The 22,056-nt window shown below is 42.4% G+C and overlaps 2 protein-coding genes and 1 non-coding gene across 7 annotated transcripts in view; 2 read left to right on the forward strand and 1 right to left on the reverse strand.

Moving 5' to 3' along the window:
• Nucleotides 1–2,600: 2,600 nt before the first annotated feature.
• Nucleotides 2,601–8,064, forward strand: RPL30 (ribosomal protein L30). The gene is made up of 5 exons (XM_048507952.1): nt 2,601–2,699; nt 2,806–2,854; nt 5,774–5,919; nt 6,355–6,485; nt 7,495–8,064. Exons 2-5 carry the CDS (start codon nt 2,834–2,836, stop codon nt 7,542–7,544), a joined length of 348 nt encoding a protein of 115 aa, XP_048363909.1. The 5' UTR covers nt 2,601–2,699; nt 2,806–2,833; the 3' UTR covers nt 7,545–8,064.
• LOC125439551 lies at nt 7,187–7,320 on the forward strand. The gene has a single exon (XR_007245549.1). It is a non-coding gene; the product is annotated as a small nucleolar RNA SNORA72 (small nucleolar RNA).
• A 2,420-nt stretch (nt 8,065–10,484) lies between the features above and the next one.
• MATN2 (matrilin 2) overlaps nt 10,485–22,056 on the reverse strand; it is a 63,066-nt gene continuing 51,494 nt past the window's right edge. For all 5 annotated transcript variants that reach the window (XM_048508392.1, XM_048508394.1, XM_048508395.1 and 2 more), the window contains 5 exons: nt 20,836–20,988; nt 18,122–18,175; nt 14,952–15,062; nt 12,790–12,888; nt 10,485–10,787 (listed from right to left, as the gene is read on the reverse strand). In XM_048508392.1, the coding sequence (XP_048364349.1) occupies nt 10,735–10,787; nt 12,790–12,888; nt 14,952–15,062; nt 18,122–18,175; nt 20,836–20,988 (470 nt within the window). In that variant the 3' untranslated portion in view covers nt 10,485–10,734. The remainder of the gene's footprint in view (nt 10,788–12,789; nt 12,889–14,951; nt 15,063–18,121; nt 18,176–20,835; nt 20,989–22,056) is intronic.

Genomic DNA, 22,056 nt, shown 5'->3' on the forward strand with positions numbered 1-22,056 from the left:
TGCCTGCCTCATTAGAGTCCCAAATACTGCTTTGTGCTTTGGAACAATGAGGTGAATTTGTTTTTCTGACAAAAAATGAGTAGGACAGCGCATGGCCCAGGGAAAATTGGATGAGCATGTTTACACATGCTTTAAATATGATTGTTTTCATAAAGCTCAGACTGTCGCTTTGAATATCCATTGAAAGGTGGATGAGGATGAAATAACAGCATTCTAATAAAACTCTCTGTGGTATCTGATGGTGAAAAGTGTTCAAAAATATTAATATTTCTGCTGTCTTAGAATATGCCAACTCAGCCTTGGAAGATTTAGAATATAGTTGTAAAATTAAGGTATTCATATTGATCAAATAACACTGAACTAAACTGACTTTGTAATTCTACCCACAGCATCTCTATCCATACTTTTTTAAAGGGTTGCTTTACATATTTGGGGAAAATAGCGGCAGGACTTAGTGCAGACTGAGCTTTTCTGACCTCTAGCATGGGCTTTTCTGGATTGGAGGTGGGGTCAGTTCTGGCCCCCTGTTGTCTCAATTTATCCCCTGATTTCTGCACACATTTTTGAAACTTTAGTTTTCACTCCAGATTTTGTGGAAGTTTTCCACTTCTACCATGATGTTTTTCTTGAAGCTGATTTTGAATTACTTTTTTTCTCACGCATAATGTTGCTCTTGGTTTTCTTTGTCCCATGGATTCCCACCCACCTCCAGCCCATTTTTCCATGATTGGACTGTTGTCATCATCAAACCACTCCTTCTGCTCCACCCCCCTTCCAAAGACAAGTGGTTTTGTTGTCAATTTCCTTTCTGAATTTGTTACCGCTGTTGCTCAGGTAACAATAAGTGATTTCAGCTCAGCAACGTAATGAGGCGCAGGAAGCCAGCATTCTTCAAAGCAAAGGATTTTATTTGGAGGTGGTGGCCACAGCTCGGGCAGGAGAATCGCGCCTTGCAAACAAGGGCAAGAACTTTTATTCACAAACATCAAAGGGTGCAAAGGGGCAGGTAAAAGGGGCAGGTAAGGGGGCAAGTCCATCACCAATAAGGAAACATCAATACAAAAGCCAGATACAATTACAACTTTTGTGAATGGGATCATGAAATCCCACTGTCAAGCGTCTTCCCACAAGATCTCGCAATGGTGCTGAAGGGAGAGCGGAAAAGGTCCATTCAGAGAATCTGGGTGGGTTTGCTATCACACCCAGTTATCTACTTTATCAGATGACTGTTTCCTTCGGTTATGACCTGAGGCTCCCGTGCCTCAGCTCTGCAACAAAGGAGAGTTCAAATTGTCCAGTGGTGGTCCTGACACGTCTTCCAACGGCTGGAACCTCTGGGTGCTGCTATCAGATTTTAATTTGCAAAACCAAAGGGGGTCTTTGTCTTCACTAAGGAATTGGCTGGGTGTTGGTGTAAGCTGCATTCCAGGGCTAACTTCCTTGTCCCTTAATATCAGCTTCTACAGGCTACTGTTTTTACTAACATACACAAATATAAAAAATAACATTTCTAAACTTGAACATTAGGGAAAACCTTAAGGAATAAACACATATACTTATAGGCAAGAATATCCTAAATTAACAATAACAAAACCTTAAAACTAGAGAACCTAGCTAAAATATAGCCTTAAACAGCGGGCAAATCATAAATTCAACACAAAAGGGGCTTTCATTATATCCAAAAAGGGCAAAGGCAAGAGGGAAACCATATAACACTGGCACAATCACATGTTTACATCCTTTGCAAGCCTTATGGAGGCTTCTGAACCACACAAGTCTCTTATGGAACCAGTGTAGTCATGTAACTTGACTTCAAGAAAATATTTTGGCTATTTTCTTGGGCGGTAACAAATTCTCTTACACCGTGTTTTGCCTTTGTCTGCCTCCACATGGGCTGAGCATGTTCTGAGAGGTCTGAGACTGGCCCATGGTCATCCAGCTGCCTTCATGTTTTGGACTGGGGAATCAAACCCAGTAACTGCTACACCACGCTGGTGCCCTTAAAAAGTTACATTGTTTTGTTTCTTTGTTTACTTAAATACAACTAGTTAAAATTATTTTATTCCATTATAGTCTTTTGCGACTAGATCCTTGAAATAACGAGTCGTCTTTTTGGTTGACTGACAATCAATCAGCCCTTGGGGGGTTGGGCGGTATATAAGCCTAATAAATAAATAAATAAATCCTATGCGGGGTGAGATTTGGCTCTTGGAGCTGGCGCTGGGCTATGGGACTTATGCAGGTGGAGAGGGCAAACGAAGAGATGGGCAGGACACAGAGCTCAGTGGTACCCAACCTGGAAGAGCCTAGGGTGCCAGAGGGGAAAGAGGCTTGGAAAACCTACAGGGTGGCCATGACAGCACGTACACACGCACAACAGGAACACTCCTACAGTGAGAGGGGAAAGAGGCTACACACAACCTTTACAAAGCCCATTTGGAGGGCATCACCACATACAGAATAAAAGCTGCATGAGATTTTACAGAGGTGACGACCGGTCCTCATGCAGCTTCCTCTGTATAACTACTGATCTCTTCCGCGCATGCTCATTGCAGCAAACCTTTTCGAAAGGGAGGGGAACCGTTTCTCTTCTCGCGAGAGTAGTTCTTTGCCGTGGTTACGGCGCATGGTTAAGCGCGTTGCATTGTGGGCGCTCCTTCCTTTCCTCGCTGTACGGCCATCTTGGCGGAGCATCTCTGGTGAGCGGGTCTCCGGCGTGGGTGCGGGGAGCGGAGCCGGGGCGGGCGCGGGGCTGTCAGGCCGCGGCTTCGTTGTCGCGCTGACTCTCCTCTTTCCTCTTCCCAGGTAACTGCGGCCTTCGTGAGCCACAAGGATGGTGGCCGCCAAGAAGACGGTGAGTGGCAGCGGCCCGGGTGGAGCGAGGCTCGGCCGGCCGGCCGGAAAAAGTTCACGTGGCGAGGCAGATCGTTTCGTGAGAGGAGATGCTGCTCGAAGGCGGCTTCTGCCAAAGGGGCGCCTCGTGGTCGGGGTCCTGGAGGGGCTGCGAGGCTTCGGGCGTGTCCTCTGGAGGGTCATTAGTAAGGACAGAAAAGTTATGCCCGCAAGAAAGGGAGCTCAGGCTTGAAAGGTGGATTTGGACGAATTCCTGGAGGCTGGGCCCATCTATAGTTGCTAGCGACGAAAAGAAGTCGTCGTGACTAGAGCTGCATCGGAGAAAGGGTCTTCATTTATGCCCTCGTTGTTGGCTGCCCAAAGCAGCTGACCGGTTACTGTATAAGAAGGGTTGCTGGACTAGATAGACCTGGTTCAGCAGGGCATATGTTATTCTCGTATGGCATAAGGTTATGTGGAATGGAAAGCACATTGTCAGATGTGTGAAGAGTGTCCTCAGTTGTCATATGTACTCATATCCATGTGGTGTAATGCAGGTGAATAGAGAAAATTGAAAGCGGAGAGAATGTGATGTGTAAGAATGCATCGACTACTATGAAATCAGGACAACCAAGAGGTTGACTTTTTAGCTGTTGAAAGGCATTTTCTCAGTCTTTGTGTAGGAATGATTTGCAGCATCTCCTTGAGGATGCACAGTTGTGTTTCTTGTTTCCAGAACTGATGGATGTTTGCATTGAGGTTTGTGTGTGTGTACTGACTAATGAAATACTCAACAGGCAGAACCTTGGGATTGCTCTTTTGAGATCTTTTTTGGCACTTGACTTGGAGATCTGTATGTATCCAAACCTGTATGTATGCAGGAGCATCCATTTTTCCTACCTCGGATGTAACAGATTGCACTTTGAATGTCCATAGGCAACCGTTAATGAGAAGTAACTGTAAGAAGTACTGGTTTGTCTACAGAGTGGGTTTGTTTTCTACTGTCCCAGTGCAAATTGAGTTGGTCTGTCATCTAAACTGATACTTCAGACAGGTAACAAACTATGATTAGTGGCAGTCTGTTTTTCCCCTTAAAAAGTCGCTTCTCGGCCTTTTGGCTAAGATCAAGTGTAGTAATCGCTTCTCGGCCTTTTGGCTGAGCTCAAGCGTAACATACTCTATGTCAATCTGTTCTTATGCAGTGTTGTATAGTGGTTAAGGTGTTGGACTAGATAGGACCTGGGAAACCCAGGCTCAAATCCCCGTTCATGCCTTGGAAGTGAGGAAGTTGGTGAACCTGGTAGTGTTGGCCAAGTTGGACTCCCAGCAAATGTCTGAATAATTGAAATCTCAAATTCTGCTATTTCTCTTCTTTGTGAAAGTTTGGTCATCTGCTCCAGGAAGGCATCATCCAACTGTTCAGTCTGGCTTGAGGGTAATAGACCCACCAATGAGATTACTGTTGTTTTTCTCCTCAGTTTTTATCTAGTAATCTCAATCTGGTTCCCAGGATTTAAGTCATGGACGGGCTCACAGATGTAATCATCCTTAACATATAGCACTACTCCACCTTTCCTAGTTGATCTATTTCTCTGGAATAGGTTGTACCCCTCAATTGTTACATTCCAGTCATGAGATTCTTCCCACCAGGTTTCAATGATGCCTATTATATTTATTATCCAGTGTTAAGAGTTCCAGTTCATCCTGTTTATTACCCATGTTTTGTGTATTAGTGTAGAGACACCTAAGGCTTTCATCCCCCTCGCTTCTGGGTTTTTCAACTATTCAAAAATAGTCCTGCTTGTTAGGATGATGACAGGCAGATGGCACTATTCACTTAGTTATGGTCATGTTTCCGTGCTAGATGTAAAGTTGCAAGAAACTTTTAATTTAAAATGAACTTTCAGTTACTTTCAGGTTAACATATAAAATAGTTGACTTGTTTTTGGGTTTTCTTGTTAAGAAAGCATGTCTGAATGTGGATAATTGGAGTTTATAAGCACCTTAAATATGGTATTTGGTGATAGCAAGTTCTGAGAACTGAGTGTTTTTCATTTGGGTTACATATTTTGGATTTTTCCTGTACATTTGTCTTTCTTAAACTACATTGTGACTATGTTCAAACAACTCTTGAGGTTTTAAACAAAACGGGTGATTTTAAAAGTAAGTTTCTTATGTGACTTAATTTGGAGTTCATAGTTATTCTGTCATGTATTTTAAATATGTCATGTATATTTAAATATGTCATGTATTTTAAATATAATTTATACTATAACCCTAAACTTACCAAATTTTTAGAATATTGAGGTGCTGTGGCTCATTTGTAGAACCTTGGCTTAGCATGCAGAAAGTCCCAGATTCAATCCCTGGCATCTCCAACTGAAGGAACAGGTAACAGATAATGTGAAAGAGCCAGCATGGCATAGAGTTAAGAGCAGTGGACTCTAATCTGGAGAACCGGATTTGAGACCCCACTCCTTCATATGAATAGTGGAGTCTTATCTGGTGAACCAGATTTGTTTCCCTGCTTAAGCATCCCTGCTGGGTGACCTTGGGCTAGTCACAGTTCATTCAGAACTCTTAGCATGACCTACCTCATAAGGTGTCTGTTGTGGGAAGAGGAAGGGAAAGGAGATTGTAAAACAACCTTGAGTCTCCTTACAGGAGAGAAAGGCAGGGTATAAATCCAAACTCTTCTTCTGCCTTAGTCCCTGGAATGTTGCTGGCCATCATATGCTGATAGTTCAGTTGTCTGATTCAGCATAACACAGGTTTGTGTGTGAGTATATCATATGCATGCTGAGGAGAAGCTAGATATAATAAGGCCAAACAGACTCCTGGAAAGATAAGTTATTTAAGGTCTTCTTTAATATAGACAAATGCACTGTAAAATGCTGAAATAATTTTTAATGTCTGTATTTCTTTTCATGTCTCCTTACAGAAAAAGTCCCTGGAGTCCATCAACTCTAGACTTCAACTGGTTATGAAAAGTGGTAAATATGTGCTAGGGTACAAACAGACTCTGAAAATGATCCGGCAGGGAAAAGCCAAGTTGGTCATCCTTGCCAACAACTGTCCTGCTCTGAGGTGAGTGAACATTTGCTGAAAACAGACTTTTTGTAAGTTCAGAGGGTGTGTTGTTGATGATGGTATGTTGATTCATTAAAATAAGCTAACACTATATGACTGAAACAAGAATTCTTAATATTCTGAATAACCACTCATTTAAAAAATATGAGCTGCTTCATGTTGTACTACCAGATGAAATACTCTTAGCAGATATACCATAGAAGCCATATTAATGCAGAGACAGAGTCATATTTCTAGAGGAGGTCATTAACAATTATAAAAGATGTTCATGCATGATATCTTTCCAAAGGGAATTCATTTTTTCTAGGCAGGTAGAATAGTCTGTATCATAAGGTGATCCTGCTAAAAGTCACAGGGATGTATCACTGTAGCATGTGGGGCAGATTCAGGATTAAGCCTGTATATTAACTTCATCTGTGTTTAAATTCTCAGAAAATCAGAAATTGAGTACTATGCTATGTTGGCCAAAACTGGCGTGCACCACTACAGCGGCAACAACATTGAGTTGGGTACGGCTTGTGGCAAGTACTACAGAGTATGTACACTGGCCATCATTGATCCAGGTATGTAGGTTGCCTTTTAGACTATACTTATTTAAAGTTAATTCTGTTTATTTGCATTATTTATAGTCTTTTTTCCACTGAGACTCAAGGCTGCGTATCTTGGTCCTGTCAGTATTTTCCTTGAAAGCAATGCCGATTTCAGAATTTATGTTGTGACTACTTTCAAGTCACTAAGCGGGAAAAGTAACCGCACATGTGCTGAATGTGTGTTAGATTCAGCAATATAGATCTCTCATAGAAGTTACTGGCTCTTTCAGTACACTGAAATCGGCCATGTGATTTCTGAAGATGGTATTTGCAGTAAACTGGTATTTGACAGCTGCCGTCTAAATTGAGTATATAAAAACAGTAAAATAAAATGACTAAAGGAGTTAAATATATTTCTGATTTATTCAGAGGAAATTGAGTTCCTTTTAAGTGCTTCAGGTAAACTAGATACTTTAGGAAACACATTTTAAAAAAATTAGTGTAGAGTACCCTGCTCTAAGGAAAATCTGAAGGGGCATTCTGGATCGAGTGCCTGGCTTCTATAATTCTGGGTGAACTTAGTTAAAACATTTGCTCTTGTTATGGCCTAGAGGGTCATTGGAAATTATTTGACAGGGAAATGAGATCATAAGCTTTTTCAGAAGCATTGTGAAATATTATGCCATTACACGTCAACTAAGAGTCTCATTGTGATACCTGAACAAGCATAAGCACTGCGAATATTCTCGCTGTCCTGATCGTCCAGTGGTCATGGCAGGCTAGACATTCGCTATAGCAACACTATGCAGTGTGTCCCCAGTGCTAGTTTGTATTGTCTACCTCTGGTTTTTAACTGCTAGTGACATTCTGGAATAATATATGCTAACTGGGAATCTAGAAATATCTTTTAATGACGTAGGAAAATGTAAAATGAGTGAAATGTGCAGTGTGGATTACCCTTTAAGAGAAGGGACTTAAATATATACAGATTAAAAAAATTGTGGTAACCTTGATGTTAAAATGTGGATTTTTCTCTCAACAGGTGATTCTGACATCATCAGAAGTATGCCAGAACAAACCAGTGAGAAGTAAAATGGCAGAACTTTTGTTTTTTGTGTATAATAAAAACTGGTTACAAATCTACTGCTTAGCACGAGCTTTCATAAGATGGATACAAAATGATACCTTAAAAATCATTACACAGTCTTTTTAGAATTAGATGTTGGAAGTAACAGCTGAAATGTCTCACATCTGCTACATAATTTTATTGTAAAATTTGGACTATATGACATGAAATTTAGACATTTTGGAGATTCTTAAAAGTACCAAGCATTCCAAGTCACTCAGAAAGTAGTTAGCATCCACTGAGGATATAGCACTATTAGACACGTAGCCTCTGTTGGTTGAGATACTGTGACTCTTTATTGGAAAAGCTGCAACTGTATGGCTTTACATGGTAGACCAGTTAAAACATATGGAAGAGGCACCGAGAAGGAACATGAAGGGTGAAGTTGGGATGGCAGAGTTCAAAATACTTACGTGTAACCAAGGTTGAGGCAAGAGAGATAAACAGGCCTTCTGAATTGTTTTCTGAATAAATAATTTGAAGACATCTAAAAGTGTCATAGAGTTTCCACTTCGGTAAACGTGTTCATGATTAGACTTGCCTACAGGCTCAGGTTGAATTACAGTGTTTGAGAAAGCATAAGTCCATGTGTGAGTGCAGCATTTGTGGATTGAGCTTCTTCTTTGTACTACCTTCTTGCATAAGGTATAAAACAGCCCTTCTTTGAGCAGCTGGTGTTTTCTGTTAGAAAGGCATAAAGATCGTTTTCAACGTATTTAACCCTTAAGTGTGGCTATGCTATTTGTTCTTGAGATATAATTTCAGAGGCACGTCAGCTTCTAACTGGAAGAGTGTGTTGTCGGTTTGCTATACATTAAACTGTATAGGACGTCTTGAGTGAACAGATAGAAGGCGTTCAGCTGTATGTGGTATTATTCAAATGCATGGATATTATTCAGTCCTGAATCAGTAACTGCCTCGTGGCAATGGAAAGAAACTTGAAGAGGACTAAAACAATATATCCGTGAACAGGAAACATGGGCTTAGATTGCTTTGTTGATTACTTTGTCCTTGGCATCCCTAAAACTGGAGTGATCCAGTAGGGTGCTCCCTGCCAATGAGCTTGCAATGCAGTTTGCATCACACAGGACGGGGAAGCAGCGGGGCTGCCGAGAGCCCGCCTTAATGAATTGTGAAGGTACCGTATTTCCCCTAAAATAAGCCCTAATGCATCTTTTGGTGCAAAAATTAATATAAGACCCTGTCTTATTTTTGGGGAAACGTGGTATGTCCAACTCCCTAATCATTTTGGTTGCCTTCCTCTGTAAGCCAGCTTTGCAATATTCTTTTTGAGATACGGCAACCAGAACTGTATACACTATTCCAAACGAGGCTCTACTGGTCTGCACAGCCATTCTTTTTTCAATTTTTTTCATAATAATTCTTAGGATGGAATTTGCTTTTTTGACCACTGCCAGCCGATATTTTCATCGGGCGTTCCTCCACCATCCCACAGTACCTTTCAATATCAACCTCAACCAAATCTCAGTTACTTCAGACCCTGCCAGCATGTACTTAATTTTTTTTTTGTTTTGCATCAGAATAATTTAGTACATTTGCAAACTTGGTTACTACACTGCTCACTCCTGGTCCTAGTACTGATCCTTGTAGGACCCAGTTGCAAATCCTCCATTGCTATCTGATGCCTTCCATTTTGCCAATTTGTAATCCATAAGGAGGTCAGTCCTCTTATCCTATGATTGCTAAACTTAGTGAGTCTTTGGTGAGACACCTTTTGGACTATATAATGTCTTCCAGATCACACTTATCCACGTTTGTTAACCTGCTCAAAGAACTCCGGAAGGTTGGTATGATGGGCCGGTTAGATTCCACTTCTCACTAAGAGTGACCTCTGGGAAGGAAGGTTGGTAACAGTTGGAAACAGCAGCTACGGCAGTTGGGAGTGAGAGTGGCTGGGTATATCTGTGGTGGAAATGTAGCTGAAGGCTGACTGGAAAAAAGTCAGCTTCTAACAAAAAATCCCAAATGCCTGAATAAGGAAACAGTTCATCTGAAGGAAAACTATTATCTGATTTCCTGCAATGTTATGTTCAAACTATAAATAAAAGTTAATTCCTTTTTTAACCCTGTGGGCTGGATGTTTATGGTCTCAGGGAAAGAAGTGCTCTCACAAACAAGTTGAGATCTTGGCCAATATATACATAAATATATATTAGGATAAATTTCTGGATTACTTCTGGACCCCTTTCCTGTAATTTGGCATAGAGGTCAGTTTTAGCAACAAGCTGCTCATTAACTGATCAACATTTCACACTTCTGCAAAAAATCCTTAAGTGTCTGCTATCTAAATCTGCAGACCTATTATGTTTCAGTTTGCTGAATAGTCCTAAAACTTTGTGTCTCATCACCTCAATTTGATTTCAAGTTGTTCAGATGCCTCCCTCAAAACCACAGCTCGGGCGTGGGTGTGGACCCTGTATTTTCCAGAGGAAGAGCAGATGCAGAGAGTTCATTCAAGTTTCACTGCTATCTCCCTGTCTTCCTTAAGCAATCATTTCATTTCTTTGTCATCTGAAAGCCCAACTGCCTCTCTCTGTAACAGACTTCTTTCTGTGATACACCTCTGAAGATGCCAGCCACAGATGCAGGCGAAACATTAGGAACAAGATCTACCAGACCACAGCCCGGAAAACCCACAACAACCAGTCTCTGGTTTCCTTCTGATATATTTGAAGAAAGGCTTATTGTCTGTTTTCATGTTTTTGGTCTTCTGCTCCTCAAACTCTTTTTTGCTTACCTTACTGTGAACTTAACATTTGTTTTGCGAGAACCACCTTGACTGCAGAAACCTATTTTTTACAGCAGGTTCAGTGAAATTGCCGTATGATGCACTTTCTAGCTGTTCTTTGCAGGTATCAAAACATCTGGTCCAAAATGCTCACAGCTCCACTTTCGATTCTTTATTTTCTTAAAAGCACCATTTTATGACATAGCTTATTTCAATTGAAAACAATAGTATAAAACACTGGATCCTGCATCTTCTGTCTGCTATCGATGCACAAATGAAGTCTGGTACTTTGTTTAAGTACTGGAACCAAAAAGTTTTTTTCTCCTAGCAGCACGTAAGGCCTTGGATACATTACCTTCATATGTATAAGTGTACAGCACCACATATATTTCTGTTGAGAGTGTTCTTCAATATCTTAACCTGTTTTCCAGGGCTTCCATTCTTTTTGTCATCTCTTCTAGTAATCATGCATTAAGGAAAAACATTATAGGCCATTTAACACATAATGTTGCATATCATTGTACATGAGGTGATTTGGATCTTATAGCTGATTCTGCCAGGGTAAGAGCACTTCTGGCAGAGGGTTGCAGGATCCCACTAATATATCACGTTAACACTGTTCCCAGGATTCTCCAGAACCCCAGGACAAGGTTTCATGGGATGTGGGGAGTTTCATGGGTGGGGTGGGGTGGGATGGCAGGAAATGGGTTAGGGAGAATAGATTCCACAAAGTCTTCTAATGGATCAATGGGTTCATCCTATTATCATTTACTTAGAAGGTTTCTAGCCTGCATTTCAGCCCAATCAGGGCAACAAAGGTGACTAAAACACACCATCATAAAAACTCATCATAAAACCAGAACTAAAATGTTGGTGATGGAAAGTGAGTCAAGTCACAGTTGACTGACGGGGACTCCGTAGGGTTTTCAAGGCAAGAGATGTTCAGAGGTGATTTGCCATTGCCTGTCTCTGCGTGGGCTGAGATAGTTTTGAGAGAACTGTGACTGGCTTAGGGTTACCTAGCAGGCTTTATATGGAGGAGTGGAGAATTGAACCCGGTTCTCCAGGTTAGTCTGCTGCTCTGAACCGTGCTGGTTCTCAGAACTCAAATACATGTATATAAGAACAGTCGTCAATGTAAAAGGCATGGTAGAGAGGAAGGATTATTGAGAAAATACCTGGCAAAACAAAAACACCTGCTGTGTCAGAAGGGGACAAATGAATATCCCTGAGAAGGAAGTTTCACAGTCTTGGCACCATGACTGAAAATTCCTTTCAGGCTGCCATCCACCTAATCTCAGAAGGCACAGGCACCCAACCATAGCCTAAAAAGATGTAGTGGGCAGGTAGGTTCATATGGGAGTAGGCAGTTCTGAAGGTAGTCCTTAGTGTTCCTTACCAATTATAACATTATGATTGGACAAATTGCATGAAACAACTAGAGACACCTCCCTCCCAAGAAATGCACCTCTATCTTCATCTGAAGGTATGTGCAAACATTAGCTGACCACAGCATTATTGCTGTGTTAGGGTGGACAGAGGCACTGATGCAGCTGCTGTGGAGCCCAGATGCAGACAAAAAGCTGATATACCAACAGTGGCATATCGTGAGCTCACAGAAATAGCTTAGCAACCATGCCTGTGGAATGTGTATTTGTACTTGCACAACTGGGTTCTTCATAAGTGAAAAAAGTTACAAAGATGTTAGGATATCTGGCATTTAAACTATTCAATCCCATGCTATTCAATCGCATGCTGCATAGGAGCTTTGTGGCAGATTGTTCTTCTGCAGTAGCTGAGGAACTAAAATCATTACCTAGCTTCAAGTATTTCAGTCACTGTAGCAGCAGATAGTGTCTCTGCGTTCTTAAATTTCTTAAAAGTAGACTCTGAATGTACAGTAATAGGCAGCTTGGACTTTCAAGAAAGCAGCTAGAGGGCGCCCGTGCTTCATACTGTCACTACCAAACTTTGTATAAAACGACAGTATGTCCCGGCAGTTTCACTGGTGTGCTCACGCCAGTGTGCTGGAAATCAGACTCTTGTGCTAAAAGCATGCCGCTACCATTGAAGTAAAATCAATGCACCAGAAACAGGTACTGGGCTTTCAATGCAATCTTCCTCCTGGTTTTCATCAATTGCTCCCCCTTGTTCCCAGTATATACCAATCAGTTCAAGGGGATTCTGCACATTGCGTCTGTTTTCCAGTTCCAAGTACCCCTTATTGGGAAAGATTGCCCAGGTCGTCAGTTTGCCTTTATGTTCCTTTTTGTTCCTATTCAAGATGTGCAGATGCTGAATGCCATGGAGATATCGGATGTGCCTGGCACTGCCAGTTTTTAGATGAAACTATTGTCCAACTCCTTCAAATATATATTTATTTCTTAATTTTAGACTATGGGGTTTGATTTTTAACCAAAGAACCCGAGAATTTATTGGAACAGGTATGTAAAAAAGGATATGCTGTCTTGTTAGTTTTTTAACTTCAGCATTTGCCAAATTCTGGAACGTCATAAGGTTTTCACATTTGCATGGATCTTTCTTGTCTTCTGAAGGATTTCCTGAACAGCAAGTGGAAAGTGTTCAAACCACATAAGCTAAGGGAACAGGATCAGCCTTAGAACAAAACTAGACATACATTAAAGTAACCAACAATGTAGCATGCAGGAAGCTATAAAAAGAGCAATGGAAAAATTTTCATTACTAGATTTAGTATATACATCTAGTGCTTATATGACTGGATGCTAGAACAGCAGTGTTGTGTACAACTGCAGTCTCTTGATCGCAGTAAATTGTGAGAAGCAGGATACATGGGTAAGAAACTGCATCCATAGCATAGGTGTCAAACTTGCGGCCCTCCAGATGTTATGGACTACAGTTCCCATCATCATGTTGGCAGGGGATGATGGCAGAGGTGGGATCCAGCAGGTTCTCACCAGTTCCCGAGAGTGGGTTACTAATTATTTGTGTGTGCCGAGAGGGGGTTACTAATTGGGTCTGCTTTTCTGTTAGAAATTCCATTAGGTCCAAAAATCATAAAGTCCTGTTGTTTCCTATGTGGCTGGTTAGTGAAGGCAGAAAACGGGATAATTCCCCCTGTTGGGCTGTTTTAAAAACATGTTTTAGAAATATGGTAAAGTTCCTTGTTTAAGGAAAGTCTCCTTCTTTTGATTTCTAGAAACAAAATTAAGTATTTGACAGGCAGTCAATTAGAGGAGGAGTTGTTTCTGTTGGCAGTAGACGATAGGACTTGCTATAATGAGTTTAAATTATGGACAGAAAGATACCAGCTGGAAATTAGGAACTTTTTTTTACAGTAAGAGTTTTTTACAGTAACAGAGAAATTATTAATGCCCCGCCCCCAGAATGCCCTGCCATGCCCCCGTTGTGACTTGCCCAGCCCCACTGGCGCTACGCCACTGTTTGAATCCCACCACCATGGGAACCTGTTACTAAAATTTTTGGATCCCACCACTGGATGATGGGAACTGTAGTCCATAACATCTGGAGGGCCACGAGTTTGACACCTGTGCATTACACGTTTATCTCCGCTTGCCTTAGATCATTCTCCCCTTTTCCATTTTAGCCTCACAACAACCATGTGAAGTAGATTAGGTTGAAAGAGAAAGTCTGGCCCAGTGAGCTTCCATGGCATATTGGGAATCTGAACTCTGGTTCAACACGAACCACACCATCAGTGCTGTCAGAGACTTATGTGCCAACTACATGTTCAGCAGAGGGAAGATTCTTGTCAGCAGCAGCAAGTATGTAGAGACTCCCCCATTCACAGACCTCAAGATCATGGCCATTGTCCGATGAACACCAATGTCTTACACTCACAGGACTGAAAACAGCTAATGTTTAACTAGTGCTTTTACATTTGTCATGGAACTGGAGCAAATCCTGCAGAGTTCAGGTTCAGAATGTTAACAGGTCCCCAAGAGAAACTGCAGTGCACAGGCAAAGAAATAAAAGAAAACTGAGGACTTGTCCTCACTGATGAGTCAAAGCTGCATCTACGTGGCATCACTAGATGGCAAATGGAGCCGCCTGTGATTGGGTGCTTCATAAAACAAACACACTCCACACTGAAAACCAGATGTAAGGGAGAATACTTGCATTCTAAAGGGGTAGGAGTTACTAGCATAAGACTTACTCCCTTGGTGTGAACAATACTACTTTTTGGGGTGCTGCATTGTTACTCACGTGCCAGGCCACTCCTATTCAGATGCCCTTACTTATTGACCTTTACTCACAGGTATATATACTCCACTTGCTTTCCTTTCCTATTATCAGATCCTCTGAAGATGCCAGCCACAGATGCAGGCGAAAGGTCAGGAGAGAATGCTGCTAGAACACAGCCATACAGCCTGGAAACCACACAGCACCCCAGTGATTCCGGCCGTGAAAGCCTTCGAAAATACAAATACTACTTTTTGCTCTGAACTCTTCTGAGGCAAAGCACTTTCCCACGGGTGTGAGAGATTGACATGCTCAAGCCATGTGTGAGTCCCAGTGTTTCCAACCCTACATTTGACCGCCAAACCAAGGTGACTAATACCAGTACATATGCTAGATGACGAATACTAGCACTATTACCTGAGAAGTACACAAACCGACTTACCTGAAGCTACTTTCGATCGCAACTGTTTTTCTTCAAAAAGGTATTGATGGTGGACTGCAAAATTGGGACACGCTAGGACATCTTTGATTGCTAGGGTACCAGCTTCAGGTTCTGCAGGGGGAATCACATATAGAAAAAAGGGAGTTAAAATAGCTAGCAAGCCTTCTCTGTATAAATAATACCTTATCTTACTGAAATTTAGCACTTTAATATACGGACAAGAGGGTCAGAGGCAACCCAACATGAATGGGTGGGCAGTAGAGCGTGGATGGCACGGCAGCCCTGCTTTCAAGGAGGCAATTGGTGGTCTGGGTGCCTGGGGAAAAGGAGAAGATTCTTTTCTCCCCCAGGAAAGTATCATTCAAAATTACTTATGCCACACTTTTTGATGGTGTAAGTCTGTGCTGCAAAAAGAGGGTATTCCTGGCTTAAAACTCCTCTGGGAGCCAACTTAAATTGGCTCTGCCCTGGGAATGTCCTGGAACACCCCCCTCCATGCTGGCACAGCCACCTCTGCCAAAGGAGCATCGATCTGTGGGTGAACTCAGGGACGTAGGTATAGATTTTTTATGGGGAGGGTTCGGGGGGGCACACCCCCACCCGGCCCTAGGGCGTGGCCACGCCTCCCCAAGCCCCGCCCCCGGCCTAGCGCTTATAAAAGCAGCTCTCCAAGGCCAGGGACGGCAGACTCCCCCACCCTGCCCTCCCCTGCCCCCCACCAGCTGGGCTCCCAGCCGGCAGCTGGCAGTTCCTTCTGCCCTCCCCTCTGGGAAGAGGCGTAGAGGGAAAATGGAGCCCGGTGCAAAATCTGAGTCCCCCCCACCCTGCCCCCCGGGCAGCCGCTGTGATGCTAGAATCCACCCCCAAACAGCATCACTTTCAATGGTGTTTAAACTAGAGAGCCCAAATTCTCCTTTTAAATCCACCTTAAAGGGGTCCCCAGTTAAATAACATTAAAAGTGATGCTGTTTTGTGGTGGATTATCCCCCACCATGAAACAGCATCACTTTCAATGTGGCGTAGTGGTTAAGAGCAGGTGCTTTCTAATCTGGAGGAACCGGGTTTGATTCCCTGCTCTGCCGCCTGAGCTGTGGAGGCTTATCTGGGGAATTCAGATTAGCCTGTGCACTCCCACACACACCAGCTTGGTGACCTTGAGCTAGTCACAGCTTTTCGGAGCTCTCTCAGCCCCACCCACCTCACAGGGTGTTTGTTGTGAGGGGGGAAGGGCAAGGAGATTGTAAGCTCCTTTGAGTCTCCTACAGGAGAGAAAGGGAGGATATAAATCCAAACTCTTCTTCTTCTTCTAAACTGAGGACCTCAGATTCTCCCTTTAAATCCATGCCGAAGGGGGTGGATTTAAAAGGAAATTTGGGGGGTACCTGCTGTCAGGGGTGCAATTGTTAAGCTACCAGCACCAAACTTTTAGGGTATCTTTAGGAGACTCTCCTAATGATACCACCCAGTTTTGGTGAAATTTAGTTCAGGGTGTCCAAAGTTATCGACCCTCAAAGGTGTAGCCCCATCTCCCATTACCTCCCCATTGGAAACAATGGGGGATGGGGCACCCCCTTTGGAAGTCTATAGCTTTGGACCCCCTGGACCAAACTTCACAAAACCTGGGTGGTATCAGTAAGAGGCTCTCCTGATGTTACCTCCCAGGTTTGGTGAAATTTAGTTCAGGGTGTCCAAAGTTATGGACCCTCAAAGGTGTAGCCCCCATCTTCTATTAGATCCCATTGGAAACAATGGAGGATGGGGGCACCCCCTTTGGGAGTCCATAACTTTGGACCCCCTGAACCAAACCTCACCAAACCTGGGTAGTATCATCAGGAGAGTCCACCAAACAATCCCTGAAAGTTTGGTGCTGCTAGCCCAAACAATGTGCCCCCTGCAGGCCAAAAACTGAAAAACGCTAAAAAGGTTTTAAAAACCCACAAACGGATGGGTGGAGCTTTGGACATGAATGGGGGGGGGTTTCAAACCCGAGAACCTCCCCCTTACCTACGTGCTTGGGTGAACTTCTGGATTTGTGTGGTGCACAGACACGCAGCATCCCACCACCAAGGTGAGTGCCTCTGGGTCAGCTTCTGTTTTCACAGTGCTGGTGGAAATGGCAGTGGTGAATGGGTCACACCACTTCCAGGGCAGCTTTGCCTTTAGATTGCACAGTTGGGAAACACAAAACAAAGTGGTCTTCATCCACTAGTGGAAGTTAATGAGAGGGAGACAGAGAAAAATCCCTGGTGAGGGAATTCCACAATTTGAGAGCCACAATTGAGAAGGCCCTTGAAGGGTTGTGACCATCTAGCCTCATTTGGCAGGGGAACTCAAAGCAGGACCTCACAAAGATTATTGTAATGGTCCGGGAGGTACATATGAGAGTAGGTGGTTCATAAGCAACTTGAATAATTATTTTAGTGAAAAAGGTAGCATCCTTTCTGTGAGAGCTTTTTAGCACTGAGACAGAATATATATCCTTTATAATACCTCTGTTGATATAGCAGCATGACTTTAGCCGATACAAGTAAAAAAAAAAAACCAAGAACAACCCCTAGCCACCTTAGTGTGTCTGAACTTTATGAAGATTATCATACAAGTTTCATATATGTAGTTCAAAATCTGGGTGCATTTGCACTCGGATATTTGTATTGACAAATCCATGGAAAGCATTAAAGTGAATGAATCCCAGTTTTACTTTCCCTGGAGAGGAGACAGTATAAAAATGCTTACAAACAAATTTGGGGGAGGGGTGAACAAATGGAGTTTTGGTTGCAGCGGAGGCTCATGCCGACCTGGGTGCCCCCACTGGCGTAAGGAGCAAACACACCAGCAGGTTGGCGTTGCACAGCCCTACAGCGTTCAAACCCAGAATAGTCTGTCCAGAGGGGCAGGCCAGGGGCATTCCTGGGGATGGAGTCAGCTTTCCGCCCAGGACCACCACCACCCTGCCCCTTCCTAGCCACTGACCCAAAGTGTGGCCTAGGTCCTATTTTTGAATGGGGAATTTTTAGGTGGCTCGGGATTGTTCTTATTTTCTTCCTGAAAGCCCCTCTGGGGTGTCAAAGTGGCATGACAGCAGTGCTGTCCTTGGCTGTCATGTGCTCTGGATTGGACTATCTGTGAAGGATTAGGTGAAGTGAAAACTAAGGAGGCTAAAAATATCAGACCTTCAGAATATGAATCCATTAACCCTTCTGGTAAATCCTGGTGATCCTTCAGAGCTGAAAGAAATATTGTCAAAAAGAAGTCAGCATTTGTTGCAGGTAACAATAATACCATCATAAAGACATTAAAGCAAGATGGATAGTGGAAGCAAACTTTGCAAAAAAACCCATTGCTTAAGTAGAAAAAAGAAGGGTTAATTCTGTTATGGTTTATTATTGCCTAGATTTTTTGCAGTCATCTTTGAGCATACCCTGTTTCCCCAAAAATAAGACATCCCCTGAGAATAAGACATAGTAGAGGTTTTGCTGAAGTGCTAAATATAAAACATCCCCCGAAAGTAAGATGTAGCAAAGTTTTTGTTTGGAAGCATGCCCGTCGAACAGAACACCAGAGAATGCAGCTGTGGGGCAGAAAAATAATACATCCCCTGAAAATAAGACATAGCGCATCTTTGGGAGCAAAAATTAATATAAGACACTGTCTTATTTTCGGAGAAACACGGTATGAGCAAATACAGATCAGGAGCTTAGAGATTTTGACAACAGCAATGTTCGTCATCTCTCAGGCTAGCTAAAATGCCTCCAGACAATTCAAATTACTGTAAACAGAGCAACAGTAGTGGATGGAATAACAGCTACACAGTAGTGGTACTTAAGTAATAGAGGGCCACATAATCAGGAATCTGTATGTGTACTGGCCACGATAATTTTTAAACTAATAATAGTGATAAAGTATGGCCTTGTAACTATTAAAAATCTACATTTTGGTAGCAATACAAAAGTAGTCCAAAGCAGAGCCCCCCCCCCCCCCCCCTTGCTGAAATTATCTCATGGACTGTGCACTCAGATAAGGCAGGCTACATTTGGCCTGTGGACTGCATGTTGGACACTAAGCTTTGCCTAGCCTATATCAGACACCATCCACAAGAATTACAGCTTTATGGAGGAGGAGGATATTGCCCTGGCATGCTTAAGGATCAAAACACTTGAAACTTGCTAAAAGGTAGTGGCTGAAAAGTTACCAACCCCTTCTCCTTTCCCCCAAATGATCCATCACAGTCCAAGAATGTCTAGGACAGGAACCCCAACCTTTTTGACCCTGTAGGCATATTTGGAATTCTAACACAGCAACAAAATGGCTTCCACAGAAGATCGAGCAAACCATGAAATGATTGCCAGAGTTTGATTCCAGTAACACTACAGATCCTTGTGCTGTGGTGGAAGCTGCTGCCAAAGCTATGTTTTAAAAAATCAGCACAGCCAGTCTTCAGTAGTCAGTCAAAAGCCTTGCTCATCAAAAGCCTTACCTGTTCCTGGTAGGGCAGGGAAAAATGGAGGGGATGAAGTGGCACAGATTCTCCTTCCCTCCAATTTACCTATCAATTTCCCAAGAAGTGGGTCAGGGAAAGAAAAGAATGTCCTTCCCTCCTTCAGTATAATTTCAGTTAATAAAAAGCATGCACTGCATGGAAACATGCAGACTTCCAAAATCTATGCAGATTGCTACTCAAGAGCCTGCTGGATCAGACCAGAGTCCATCTAGTCCAGCACTCTGCTACTCGCAGTAGCCCACCAGATGCCTTTGGGAGCTCACATGCAGGATGTGAAAGCAATGGCCTTCTGCTGCTGCTGCTCCTGAGCACCTGGTCTGCTAAGACATTTGCAATCTCAGATCAAGGAGGATCAAGATTGGTAGCCATAGATCGACTTCTCCTCCATAAATCTGTCCAAGCCCCTTTTAAAGCTATCCAGGTTAGTGGCCATCACCACCTCCTGTGGCAGCATATTCCAAACACCAATCACGCGTTGCGTGAAGAAATGTTTCCTTTTATTAGTTCTAATTCTTCCCCCCAGCATTTTCAATGTATGCCCCCTGGCTTTAGTATTGTGAGAAAGTTCCATCTGTTTCAATAGGTGACAGTAAGAAGAGCAACTGATTGTCTCTAGGATCTCTCATGTTCTGCACAAATGTTGTTTATGAATACAGGAGATAATTTGGAAGAGTTTTTGAAAATACATTCCAAGCACTGCAGGTTTTACATTCACATTAGGTGTTGACCTAAAAGTATATAGCAAAGACGTTTAGTCTTGCAGCCAGTTGCAAAAAAGGAAACAACTCATTTTAATAACACTTGGAACACAACTGGAATGAAATGCTATGATTTCATAGTCATATGAAATGACGATGATGAATTATTTATGACTATGACTAATTATTTCTTCTATGTGCCGTTATTCATGAAAATAAGTCCACACAAATGATTTTGTTTACTGCCACACAGCGTGGAGCTCCAATTTGCTTCTGTAATGTTCCTTCCAACTCAAATGTGGCTGATTCTAACCCAGCAGGCTGTTCTAACAGAAGACCGTAACTCGCTAATTTTCCACCCAGTGTTTCTGACGGAATGCATCATGGTGCTTTTCAGTTTACTGTTGATCCTCCTGCAACCTATGCGAAGGGGAGGGCGTTGCCAGTCCTCCAGGGCTTTTGTAATTGTACATTTCATACATGACTTATTAAACTGGAAGGAGTAGTTGAAATGATTATATATGTCTTTGGCCATAGAATAAAGTTACACATTCCCCAAGTGATAAATAGCTGAAATATTACTCTTCCCAGTGGTTTATTGCTCAGCATGTTTTACACGTATCCCTGTGATTTTGCAGATGTTCAGACCAAATGGCCTGATTGCTCGTGGCAGAATTTTGGGACCTACCTTCACAGATTCTTTTCTGGAGCTTTTCTCTTATTCCTTCCATTGCACTAAAATTCTCAGCATAGAAAAGATGTTTGTCTGGAGGATCAGAAGCAATTTCTCGCAATTCTTCTTCAATTGCTTTCCCTACCCCAACAGCGTACATTGTGACTCCTAAGAAAGAATATGATTGATATCATTGTGATAACATTATGAGATAAGGTACAGTTCAGTATTACTACTTATGATAGATAATTGTGGAAGGGGGAAGTTTGGTGTGCATATTTTTTAAGAGAGTAAGCGACTTGAGGGAATCTGTACTCCAAGTTATTTGGTTTATCTATTTTTCTTGTTTATTTCCTCCTTTTCTTTCACCACAGAACTCAGGGTAGCATAGATGAGGCACTGACCAGACCTAGATTTGCTTAATATTAGTAATTACTAAAATTGCAAGATCCCTTCCACACATGCCTGGGGACCCAATTTTGAAGAAGAGTTTGGATTTATACCCTGTTTGTCTCAACCAAAAGGACTCTCAAAGCAACTTACAAACTCTTTCCCTTCCCCTCCCCACAACAGACACCTTGTGAGGTATGTGGGGCTTGAGAAAATTCAGAGAGAACTGTGACTGGATCAAAATCACCCAACAGGATTAACGTGTAGGAGTGGGGAAACAAATTCAGTTCACCAAATTAGAATCTGCTGCTCATGTAGAGGAATAAGGAATCAAACCTAGTTCTCCAGATTTGAGTCTACCACTCTTAACCACTACACTACGCTGGCTCTAAAGCAACATGGTAGCTGACTTTGTACAAAAAAAGAATTCTATTAAAAGAACGTCTTCTAAAAACAAGACAAATTGTATGCAAAGGCCTTGATCACAAGAAAGTCAGTTACATTTGTTCTATTGAAATCAACAGGAACCAGTAAAATCCATGGGGAAGACCCATTCATCTCAAGGCTTACTGTCCCTGACTGCATCTACACATGGTTTGCCATTGCAAAACAGCAACAATTAATAATTTGATTGCCTTGCTCACACAAGAAAATCCAGTTGCAAAGGATTACTACATATGGAAGGATAGCACAATCTTCTATAAAATGATGCACGCAACGTGTCTTTTGAATGAAGAAGCTTAGTACTCTTTATAGATCTTTTTACAAATGCTGACCATAGTTCTGTCTAACTGAATGTGTCTGACATCTCTATTTACTGTTCAGTCTACCCTTTTCATTCAAAAT

Source organism: Sphaerodactylus townsendi, linkage group LG09, assembly GCF_021028975.2.
Source record: "Sphaerodactylus townsendi isolate TG3544 linkage group LG09, MPM_Stown_v2.3, whole genome shotgun sequence".
Taxonomy (NCBI): Eukaryota; Metazoa; Chordata; class Lepidosauria; order Squamata; family Sphaerodactylidae; genus Sphaerodactylus; species Sphaerodactylus townsendi.